The sequence below is a fragment of the Heterocephalus glaber genome, unplaced genomic scaffold, assembly GCF_053883595.1.
Source record: "Heterocephalus glaber isolate CG9 unplaced genomic scaffold, H.glaber_assembly_v1.0 deba00001538, whole genome shotgun sequence".
In the NCBI taxonomy this organism is placed as follows: Eukaryota; Metazoa; Chordata; class Mammalia; order Rodentia; family Bathyergidae; genus Heterocephalus; species Heterocephalus glaber.
Window position 1 is genome coordinate 8,521,004 of NW_028258333.1, and position 12,732 is coordinate 8,533,735.

The 12,732-nt window shown below is 31.2% G+C and overlaps 1 protein-coding gene across 14 annotated transcripts in view; it reads right to left on the reverse strand.

The window, feature by feature from the left end:
- Positions 1–12,732, reverse strand: part of Cdh18 (cadherin 18) — a 924,665-nt gene that overhangs the window by 34,999 nt on the left and 876,934 nt on the right. For all 14 annotated transcript variants that reach the window (XM_087189262.1, XM_087189255.1, XM_087189253.1 and 11 more), the window contains one exon: positions 1,437–1,558. In XM_087189262.1, coding sequence (XP_087045388.1) covers positions 1,437–1,558 — 122 coding nt within the window. The remainder of the gene's footprint in view (positions 1–1,436; positions 1,559–12,732) is intronic.

Sequence of the window (12,732 nt, forward strand, 5' to 3'; positions counted from 1 at the left end):
CTGAGTGCCACCTGACTCAAGAACTTCTTATGAGAAAAATATCTATATAGAAGAAAATATATCCCCTGATGGGATTAAAACACACACACTTACACACATGAAATTATCTCAATATATTATTGTTGATTCTCCATCATATATAATTATACAAAGTAGTTTCATGAGAGCATAATTTCCTCACAAGTTTCAAAATGATTAGAGTACTTTTGGATGTTATACTCGTTGTGATTTCCCAGACTGTAAGAAAGTCTTTCTAACTCAGATGGACATTTTAGACCATCTATAGGTAGTGAACACATTTTAAGACAACCTCCTAGGTCGCAGTTCTTCCTGTAACCCCTTCTGCTTAGAGTTTGGTATAAATTGCACTGTTTCTCAGAGCAATGAAGCAGTGTATGCAAATAAAATCATGGATTGACCCACTAGATTACATTGCAGGAGGCCATTTTGCCAACATACTCACTAGCGAGTCTCCCTTTATTTGGTGAAGAAGATGGAAATATTGCAAGAGCCCTTATAGCAAGAAACCACGGCGGGTGTCTGAGAACAGTGGGCAGCCTTGAGTGGTTAAAAACAATCATGAAAATCTCAGACACATAGCTGAAAGCAACTGAGTGCTGAGGACAATCATGTGAACTTGAAACAGATTCCCAGGCCTTGAGAGAGAAGGGAGCCAGGACAGCTGATCACAGTCTTGTGAGACTCTACAAAGACCCAGGTAAGCCATGCATGTGCTTAGGTGTCTGACTATAGAAAATGTGTGGTAATAAATGTTTTGTTGTAATTTGAGTAATTTTGTGCATGTTACCATACAGCAAAGATTAATTCACATTTCCTTTTGGGCTTACTTGTTGAGTGTGTGGCAACCAAACCAGACTTCCTTCAGAACTTCCATGCTTTTTCAAGTGGATATTATGGCACATTGAGCCTCATATCCTGAGCTCAAGCTTTCTCTTTACACTTCACTTCCACATCCCATTAATATGTACACTTTCCCTTGTTAACACTAAAGTTCTTTTTTTAGTAGCAATGTCACTCAATCATTATTGATGTGGCAGTCCTTTAGATATCCCAAAGTATACTACTAGGTCCTCTTCCTGGTAGAATCTCTAGGCTTCTTTAGGACAAAAAAAGTTCAGTTTCCTCTCACTTAATTCAGACCTGTACCTAAAACACTGATATAATTTTATTGGCATGATGAATGTATCATGCATAAATAAGTCCATTGTTCTGAATTACATGTGGGATATAGAGAAAATTTACATTCTGTGATTCTGAAAAAATCTATTTGTTCCTTAAAGTAAAGCTTTCTAAAATTATCTTCACTGAGTACAAACATTACACTGGAGGATTTGGGGGATTATACCTCAGTATAATAGAAATAAATCTGCTTATGTTCCTTCCATTCAAAGATTGGAAGGAAACAATTAACTTACCTGGCCAGGCTTAGAATTTTCACAGACAACAATATCATATTCCCTGGCAAGTTCGGGTGGATTGTCATTGACATCCAGAACTCTAATACCCACTGTGACATGGCTCAGCAAACCAGGATTGTCTGCAAAAACACATAGGGATGTATTTAGTATTTCCATGCACACTTACAGGCCTGGATTAAAACCGATTTCCTTAATACTGTAGCTTTTCACTAACTCCATATGCTGTAGCAGGACTTTTGGCAAAAGACAACTTTATGAAGGCATTTTTTTGTTATAACTCATTAATTTATGGAAAAAAGAAAAATGAACCCCCAAGCCTGACATGAATATTAAAATGATTATTTTTCATATCAGGCAGATTACATCCTACTCAGGAACTGGAGAGGGTGAAAGGCATCAGAACTCATTGTATGTTGTCAGAGTTGAAAGGATGAACAATTGATTTCATCATTAATCTAAGAACAGCACAGCAGTTATTCAAAAAATCACATAATCTTTAAAAAATTCAATATCTCAGATCTAAATAAACTCAGAACCCAAAAAGTAATGCACTCTCCACAAATTATCATTTTTTTTCTTGTAAGGGAATGTGTGCAGTGTGTGATGTTAAGTCATAGTTGGGGAAAAGATGAATAATTCGAGTAAGAATTTAACATTGAATTTACGTATAATTCTGTTAGACTCAAAAACATTACATTCAGTCTCTTAAAATATCTTAAACTTCTCACATAGTAGTAAGTTTATCTATTAAATGATGTAAGAAAAAGGAAAGTATTTGGTTTATTTTTCTATTCAAAGCTAAAGATTCAAAATTCATAACAGGAAATATATCTTTCTTTCACTAAGTCTTTCCCTCACTGTAGTTCTATTTGTATTTTTTTTAATCACTGATGCATTTTCCAGTTTCTTTTAAAAAGCCAGCATTTAAATTATAACAAATTCACACATTAAGAAGTAAGGCTAGATTAAAGATATAAAATATAGAGAAGTTTATGAACTCACAACATGAGACAGTAAAACAAAACTTATTGGGGAAAAGGAGGTATAAATATTTATTCAGAAGATTGTAATGGTAAGATAAAATCCCATAGATGTATCCAAAAGAAATTGAATACTTAAATAGTACCATAAAATGCTTTGGAAAATAAATTTTCCAAGTACTAAGTGGTTTTACCTAAAGTTAAGGAGACAACTAATTTCAGTCTTATGCACATTTTCTTATAGAAAACAGATAAAGGAGGAGATGTTTCACACCTTATGTTCTGTAACTTGTTAAAGCCTGATGCAATTTACATAAAATCCCACTGAGAGAAATTAGATGTCAGTGGAAAAGCAAAAATAAGAGTAAGCTCAGTTCACTTATGTACTAAATAAATATTTTGGAAGAATAAATTTGAAGAATTACTTGCATATTCAGCAATGAGAGAAAGAAGAAAAATTAAAAGGTGGGAACTAGGGGTGGAAGAGGAGAAACTTTTATTTTTTATTTTTTGGTACTGGGGATCGAACTCGGGACCTTGCACTTGCCAGGGAGGTGCCGGAACCACTGAGCTAAATCCCCAGCCCAAGAAATTTTTTTTTAATTCAAGAAATTTATCCAAAATCTACTAGATTAAAATCATAAAATTATATACACAACTACTCAACAAAGATAAGAAAAACAAAAAATAAAATATAATATCCATATATTCTAAAAATATTAAACAACAAATCACATACATCATTCAGTACAAAACTAACAGTTAATAAGTAGAAAGTAAAGAACTCTAAGAATTAATCTAATAATATGAAAGACATATATACAGATCACTGTTTTGAACTTCATTAAAGAAAATCTAATGAAATCAAGAGCTCTATGATGTGGTTATGATACAATATCATAAATAACCCTGACCTCTTCAAATGCATTTTTATATTCAATAAAATTAATATGAATTTAGAGAGAGTTGTTCATAGAAATTGAAAGGTGTTATCAAGGTTTATAAGCACTGAGCTTATTCAGACTTGCAGGATAAAAGCAATAAAGGAAAATTACTCTATGATTTGTGTAGTTATTACATTGTATTAGAGCATAATACACTGTATAATGACACAGGGCAAAGAGGAAACAAAACTCAGACCCACAATATAGAGAAAATCAGTTTATAATTTTGATAGCACTGCAGATCAATTGGGGTTAAAGAGTTTATCAATAAATGGTTTTAGTACAACTTGTTATACAAATGATAAAGATGACACAAAACATTTTAAACTACTTTGATATATAAGAAAAATATGCATACAGTATTTTAAGAAAATGATAACTTTCACATGTGAATTTAAGTAATAAAGGATCTCAAAACACAAAGTGCACCAATCATGAAAAAATTTGATTGCATTAAAATATGACTTTTTTCAATTCCTCTAAATATACTACAAAATAAGAGAAAAAAAGTCACAAATCAGGAGAAGATATTTCCATGACTGATCTGGGGGAAGATATTTGTATGACTGATCCAGAAATCATATTTGTGGTATACAGTAAAAATTCAGTGAGGACAGCAAACTATACAGGAGGACAAATAATCAATGAGAAATATTTATCAGGAGAAGTAATAAGAATGCCAAATAAATGCATGAAATATTTTCAATATTATTGTCATTTAGAGAAACGTGGGGTTAATCAACTTATCTTTTAATATAAACCACATTGACATGGTACTATAAAGTTTAGGAAAATTTTTCCATGGTTAAGTGTGTGTATAGATCAATGGGAATGTCTTCAAATTAAAAACACACTTTGTAGTAACTTTACAGTTCTATATTCAGCAACTTCCAATAGACATTAGCAATGCCACATAACCACCAATTTCTTTGGATATACTGTGAGAAAATTCTCAAATACATATACTACCAGCAAAATAAGAAACAATGACAGTAACAATAAAACACTATTGTATTCAAACAACAGGTGGACACTATAACTGCTGTGAATTTATGTCATAAAAATCACTAACAACATAATCAATATGTAGGATAATTTCAGAAACAAAATGTGGACTGAAATATTTTTCAGAAATACATTAGAAGACTTCATCCAAACAAAGTAAAATTGAAAAAAATACTTAAATAAAAACAATTTGCAAAGCAAGTAAGATTTGTTTAGGATATAGTTCTTAGTAACACTGCAATTCTTAGGTACAAAGATGTGCTTAAATGTTTTTTATCATTGTAATATCTTCTTGCTAGATATTGGATATTACAATTAAATACGTAGAAAGTTATAAAACGTCTTTAATGCATTCTCTTGTGTCAGATATAATTCAAAATACTATGATTAATATCTGATTGTCTACATAGTATGAAAAATATCAAATTTGGATTAAATAGTTTTATATTAGGAAGATGAAAGAAGCACATATATCCATTAAATTAAAATAATTTACTGTACGGAATATTTGCTTACTTTAATTAATTAAAATGCAGTGCCATTATTTTTTCTAAAAGTTTATATTGATCATAACTTTATATTTTTATTATATATTTAAATTAATAGAAAATTTCTGCTGAATTTTCACATTATCAGTCATAAAATACTAATATTTAGATTATATGACTTAATTTGTTTTGTTGTTGTTGGTTCCTGTAGTGGGAATGAAATCGATACCTTCACTGAACTATCTCCCCAGTGCTAATTTTTAATATATTGAGTTTCTGTTATTCATGAAGTTGCACAGACTGAAGTCAAATTTGTGCTCCTCCTGCTTCAGCCTCCTAGAGGGCTGGGATTACAGGCAGGTGCTCCATGCCCAGTTTATAATACTTACTTTGGTAAAGCCAAGGTTATTATTCCTTTCTCTTTTCTTACTATTGTCACACATAAATGTGTTTTTTATTCCCAACATTATATTTGATTCGTTTTATATATTACTGTGGTTTTTAGGTTTTAAAAGTAAATGAAAATCCACTCTTGCTATATGAGGCAAGAGTAATTTCATTATCCCTAATCATTGTATCAGAAAACATGTTTTTCATAGTACAATACATCTTTGTATTGTATTTGTTCCTTTTTGGATCAGACAGTATTAGAAGCAACCTTAGAGATGTCCGAAAACATGTTTTATATGTGTGAATTCTGGGGAGACTACATCAGGATAAAAAACCGTTTAAAAGAACAAATGGTTGTTTGACATCAACCGTTACCTGCCATGCCATAAGTGTCTCATTTATGTCATATTCTGGCCCTGCAATGTCCTTTTATCCATTCCACCACAAGCAAACAAAACTGAATCTTTCTAGACAGAAGTACACTCATTCCATTTCGATGCCATTTTATTTATATCTCCACTGTTCAATCAGTAGTTCATAATTTGATTATCAAAAACACAGCACTCAGGATGAAACAAATACCATTTTTATTTGTAGATCTATCTATCATTCTATATCCTGTGGGAAACTAAAAGTAATGTAACATTACTGAGGATGTGATTCACCAAATCTTACACACACTGTCAGGGGAAACTATAGGAGAATCTGAATAGCAGTTAGGAAAAGCAAAATGGTAGAGTGAGCTTAACATACTTACTGGTGCAAAATGAATAACTTCTGTTTATTAGAAGAAGGATGAAATATAAACATGTAGGTTCAATTCCACATAATTAGAGCTGAAAACCCACTGTTGCTCTGTACTGACCCACCTGTAGCCTATCTACATGGAGTTTGGTATTTTTTTGTTCAATCATATTGGATAATTCTTTATCTGAATTGGGAATATCCTCTGGTTGTTTGTCTGTTATTTCCAATGGTCTTTATGTAAGTATTTTACCCTTCAAATGTCAATCACTTTATCTAAAACCCATAAACATATTTGTATTACATTTGTCTAAAATTCAAATTCAATTTTTCTAAACTCTTAATCCAGTATTTCTGTTATTATTATTTTTATTTTCATGCCTCATTTTTAGTAATCAGTTTTCATATTTTTGATGACATAGTAAATAAATTAAAATGAAAACAGAAAAAACAAATATAGATATGATTTGTAGGATTCCTTTAAGAGCAAAATTTTAAGAAAGCTATTTCTTACTTTTATGTTTTAATTATTTACCTGTAAGCCCAGAATATGTGTTATATGTCTTACTAAGTTGCATTTTTGAGAAACAGATAAGATTCCCGGCAGGTTTTACAATAAGAGACATGGCAGATATCAGAAAGTTTTTAATCTTTTCTGAATACTAAAAGGAAAATGAAATAAAAATAAAATATATGTCATGCTATTCATTCTGTGCATGTAATTTGTGGCACAATCTCCACTATGTATAAATAACGCAGTTTCTGCAGGACCTGTCTATTAGGGACTCACATCAGCAGATACTCCCCGTGGAGTCCCCAAAGCAGTGAAGGTGGTATTCCACATGAAATCTTTCCTCATTAGTAAGACATAAATTAGAACCACAGTATAATTGTACTACATACTCACCATGAATGGCTAAATTAAAAGGATTATCAATTCCAAAGGATGATGTACAGCAAAACAAAAATTCACAATTTGTAAACTACTACAACTATATTGAAATATTGGTTTGTTTTTTATAATGTTGCACATGCACTTATTCTGTAATTAAATCATTTCACTATAGGTATGTATATAAGCAGAAAAGTGAAATCATAATCCATATAAACACTTGTATATAAGTATTTGTAACAGATTTATAAATAATAATATCAAATCAGCAACAAATCAGATCTCTAACAGCAGGAAAACAGTTAACTATATTGTAAGCATGTATATAATGGAATATTATTATTAAATAATTTTTAAAATACATACTCCATAAAGAATATGGCTGAATCTGAAAATATTACGGTGCTTAACACTAGCTCCAAGTGTATATATTATATACCTTATCTTTCTCATATGGTCCCAAAGTGGGAAATAATATGGTGAAATCACATTGGAGACATGAGGTGTAAAGAGATAATCTCTGAAGGAGAATGTCTTTTTGAATTTGTAGAAATCTCATATTTTCGTACACCTATGATTACATGAACAAAACTTACTGAATTTGTATTACTTCAGTATCAGTCAGTATTACCCAATTACAAAGAAATCATAAGAATATTAGAATGTTCACATGTTTTGGAGGGGATCCTATAAATTGTGGGATATATAAATTGTACAAATCAATTAATTTGTACACAAAACAAATGGTAAATAGATTGTGAGTCAAATGGATATATTTTCACTATGAAATATTTCAATTTTAAAATTATTTTCTACATGGATGTGTAGAAGTCAGAATATTTGTTATATATAATAATTTAGTAAAGTATAGTCAAAGGTTTTTCTGTATTCTACTCTTTAGTATTTTCCAAAATGTATTTTATTTTGTTGTGTCAGCAAGTGATGATTAATATTTATTTAACATAGGACCGAGGATTTAGCTCAATGGTTCCGGCTCCTGCCGTGCAAGCTCAAGGTCCCGAGTTCGATCCCTGGTACCAAAAAAAAAAATATATATATATATATATATATATATATATATATATATATATATGCACATTTATTATATAACTCAGCCAGGTTTGTGGTGGTAATAACAAATTACATTTATTATGCCATTATTTGATGACAGTGGATTAATAGATTTCATTTGCCCTTTTGTAACTCTGTATTAAAGATGAGAAATCCTGTGACTCTTTTGCTCAAAAATTACTTACAGTGAACTGAAATAAGTCTTACACAGAGGCCATCTTATTACATTTAAATATTATTCATTGCTGTCCAACTACAATGATCTGGATTCTTTATTAATAATATAATGATGATTATTACATTGAAACAAATATCCTTGATGAACATATAAGAAAAATAGAAAATGTATATGATGAATACAATAATAGTAACAGTATTGTTTACATTTATTTTAAAACTTTTGTTCCTAAATGTTCTGATTCATATAAATATGTTCTGATTCATATAAAATATTATGTTTTATTTTCTGCAATGGTTAAATTCTTACACATTTGAACTGCATGAACGTTAAGCCTTTTATTAGTCTGTTCATGAAATCTTGGTGTCCATAGTGTAGAGTCTGATATTTTGCATGAAATGAAACTTACTAGGACAGCTTTAAATCACACACTTGACACACAATAATGTCTAATCAAATCATTGATCACAGTTATGTATTTATTATCACCATATACTAAATAGTTTTTCTTGGGAGGACATTCTAAAATACTTCCTATGATACAGTATTATATATTCTAGATGTGTTCACTCAGGTGTACATACCTAGAATTATATTTTACATTTTATGTATTGGAACATATTTCAGAAATATAATATTCAAAATGTTCATGAAATCAAATTCATTAAATACTAAAAATGACCCAAAAGTCATTGAGAGTTGAATGTGTCAATTATTGTAAATAATTTAATATTTCATAGAAAAAATTAATAAACTCCAATTGATTTTTTGAATAAACAAGCTTGTAATTTTTCAACAGTATGATGTTAAGACTGTGACATTACAAGGTTAGCCTTCAAATAAATCAACATAGAATGTGAACATCAAAAGACTGAATGTATTAAATATTGTAAGCATCTTGCCAAACTCTTCTTCCTTGTGTAGAACCCAAGAAATTTGAATGGAACTGACTGAAATTGAAGATTAAAAAATGGGCATGATGATCTCACACCAACACTGATAACCCCATACTTTTGGTCACAGTCATCAATTCAGCAACATGCACATTTCACATATAAATGAAACTTTTAAAGGCAGTGATTTAAAGGCACTTTTAAAAGGCCATTCAGCAATCACATCCAAGTGATCTAATAACTGCATATGTTTTACTGGCTCTCTGGAGTGACAATCTGTAGCTTTCACTGTCAATTTTAGTAGCCACTTCTCAAATGTCACAGTGTGTCCATCCTGGCATCCCTGTCATTGTAAAAACTCCTCCAGTAAACAGAGTTGGCCTATTTAAACTGTAGAATACTGCAGAAGTAACATGTGGTTTCTGAGGATTGGTCATAAGGAAGATGGTCACCTTCACCTTGCTCAGTCTTGGATAATTCACTGTGACATCAACCATAATGTCAACACCCTCAAGTAGTCCTAGAAGGAACCCCATGAGATGGCAAACCGAATTACTCTACCAACAGCCTCGACAAAACTTTCCTGGTGAACAAGGCATTTGCAACGTGCGTCCTGGAGGCCCAGTCACATTTTAAAATGATCGTGGCCCAAACCAAACTCATGAATTACTGTGAATATGAATCACCCATTTTAGCTTTCTCTTATTAAATACACATAGGAGCTGTATGGGTAGTATTGTTTATTGACATTTTGAGTAGCTATATTTTGTAGTGTACTATAGCATAACAAGGTGTAAGCAATATATTGAGATATGCACTCTACCACTGAGATACATTCCCAGCTTTCAGTTTAGTATCTTTGACTACCATCTAATCAATACAAATTTCTTCTGTGCTATTCCTTTTGTGTGCTAAGAAAAACGTGCTGCTTAAGATCCCTTTGAAAATCTACATACACTGAAATATTATAGTAATAATAATAGTTATTATGCAGATGTGATATGAAGTTAAATCCACTCACTCTAAAGTAACAGATTTCAATATTTTTTAGATATCTGCTTAAAATAATTTTTGGTTAAAAACAGTGGGAAATACTTATAGATCCACAAATTTAATTTCTAGCAGGTGAAATTAGATATTAGTTTAAACTGGAAATACATAGCCTAAACTTTGAATATATTTGTATGGAAGCTAGAGAAAAAAAGAGTCAATAAATAGAGTAGATAACATTTTTGTTTTTGGACTCAGTTATATATAGAATAGGTATATAAACTGTGATCAATAAATATGATAAATGTTTAAAGTTTTAAGAATCTCAGTAGAAAATGTGTTGTCATTAATTTTCCTCTAGATATTCCCAATAGTTTTAAGTACAATTATCCCATCATTCTTACCATTTTCTGCAACAGTTCTGGAATTCTAGTTCACAAGTGTCTTTATTTGTAGAGTCATGGCTGCCTGGATGTTCTGAATCAATTTAAAATGTTTACCTCTCATGTTTATTTTTACTTCGGGGAAGAGTCAGAGGTCCCATGTTGACATATCCCATTAATAAAATGGATTATGATAGTGTATCATAATCACTGTGTCATTTTTACTGGACAGAAATTGATGTAAATATTTGAGCAGAGTAGAGTAAACACAAAACATGATGAATGGTTAAATTTTTTAAATTACAGCAAAAGATACATTGGTATTAATTTCCCTCGATATTCAAGATGCTCCCTATCATTTTAATACTTGCATCCTTTCATTCTTAAAAAAAGTGTCTTTCGATGTAATAAGTTATTTTTTAAATTCATACATTAACTGTATCCTTAGATCACTCATTTTAAGAGAAAAAAATGAATATTTGAGCCGAGTGACATGCAATTGTGGATTTTGTTCATTTTGTTACCTATGGTGAGTGTGAAGACTTTCTGACTCATCCAAAATACAAGCAAACTAGAATCTATATGACTTTTGCTTCTTTGGAAGCACATCTGTCAAGGGAGGAATAAATCCCAGAGTTTCATTTTCAGAGTTAGATCAGTTGATCTAAATTCTCACATTTAGAGCATCTAAATAATAGAATATTTTAAATAAAAAGGAAAAGCTGTAATGTAATGATTACTGAGTTATGTAAAAATAATGAATTGGTTGAACAGGTAATTTAGATAGAATAATTTAAGGAATATACAGTGTATTTAAAATAATTTCATTAACCAAGTTCTATGTGATAAGAAAATGAGAATAATGTCATGAAGAAAGATTAGTTAGGATTGATTCCTCAATTAGAATTTTTACCAGCCTCTTAGGGCTGAAAAAAATAGCACATTAAAATGTGGTAAGTGCTTGCTGTACTTAACTCATCCAAAAAGACAGGTTGTAGAAAGGAAGAAGCTGTAAAACGTGTCTCAGAAGTTGAGAAAGATTTCACAGATCTTGTGATATTTGAAATATTTCTATAAAGTACATAACTTCTAAAGAAGAGCAATATGAAAAAGGCCACTGAGAGTTGAAAATATTATAAATTATTGAAAAAATATGAACTATTTAGGTACTATGACTACAAATATGATATACATTATTTTTGAGAAGAATAACCTGAGAACAGAGAGGTCTAAGTTTCTTAAGAAAAATCATTCATGTCCTATATGGAATTCACTTCTTAGGTAATCACTGCATGTGTGTGTGTGTGTGTGTGTGTGTGTGTGTGTGTGCATGTGCGCATGTGCATGTTTATGTACATGGGATTATAACTAAATGGATCTGTGATAGAAATCAAATTGACGCTGTAAGAAAGTTTTCTTAGCACTACATTCACATTGGAATCACATATGGCAATGAACCTTTGATATTATCACACATGAGAATCACATTACTGGCTTGATAACATCAAAGTTTCTGGATCACAGCCACAGTATCTGATTCCATAGACAAACACTGATATGCAATTACTGCTGTTTTCTTGGAAAATGCAGACTGACATAGGAATGAAGGTGCATTTAGAATCAGAATAGGATATTCAGGACAACTGTTATTCACCCTTCATGTCCAGATTGAACCCACACATTATCCTCTCTGTGAAACATTTGATGATCCTCTTAGAGAGACAGAAACTTCAAGTTCCATGTTTCTTTTGTCCCTAAAAGGAGTTTATTGCCATAATAAATTTCTCCAGTGTAAAGTTCTGCTTCTTTTTATTTCTGCATTGGATACGTAAATTCTTCCTCAAAAAAGTAATGTCTTCAACATAGTCCATGCCTAAAATAGCACACTGTCTTGCAAGTATTGTTTATTAATACATTTGGAGTGAGTTAATTAATGTATAATTTAGTATAGAGACTTTATAGTGTGTCAGTTTGAAATGCTAGAAGCATAGCTAAGGGAAGAGAAAATTTTAAGAGGAAAAGAATAACTAATATTGTAAAATATCATGAGCAATCAGGGGAGGATAGGAAATAAGTACTGATTGAATTTGGCTGTTAGGTAGTCAGTGTCATCCACATTGACAGGGTCTATTGATCAGTAGGGATAACAATACACATCATGCTAGCCTTCACAAAAGGAAAATTAAATCATACCATGGAAGTTTGAAGGAAAATCTTTTATCTACTTAAAAGTATAAGATTTCAATAGTGCTCCAATTTTTGCCACCTATTATACGGCTATAGCAAGCAATGTTCTAATGAGAGTACCAGGTTCCCATCCTGTGTTGCTTGAAGC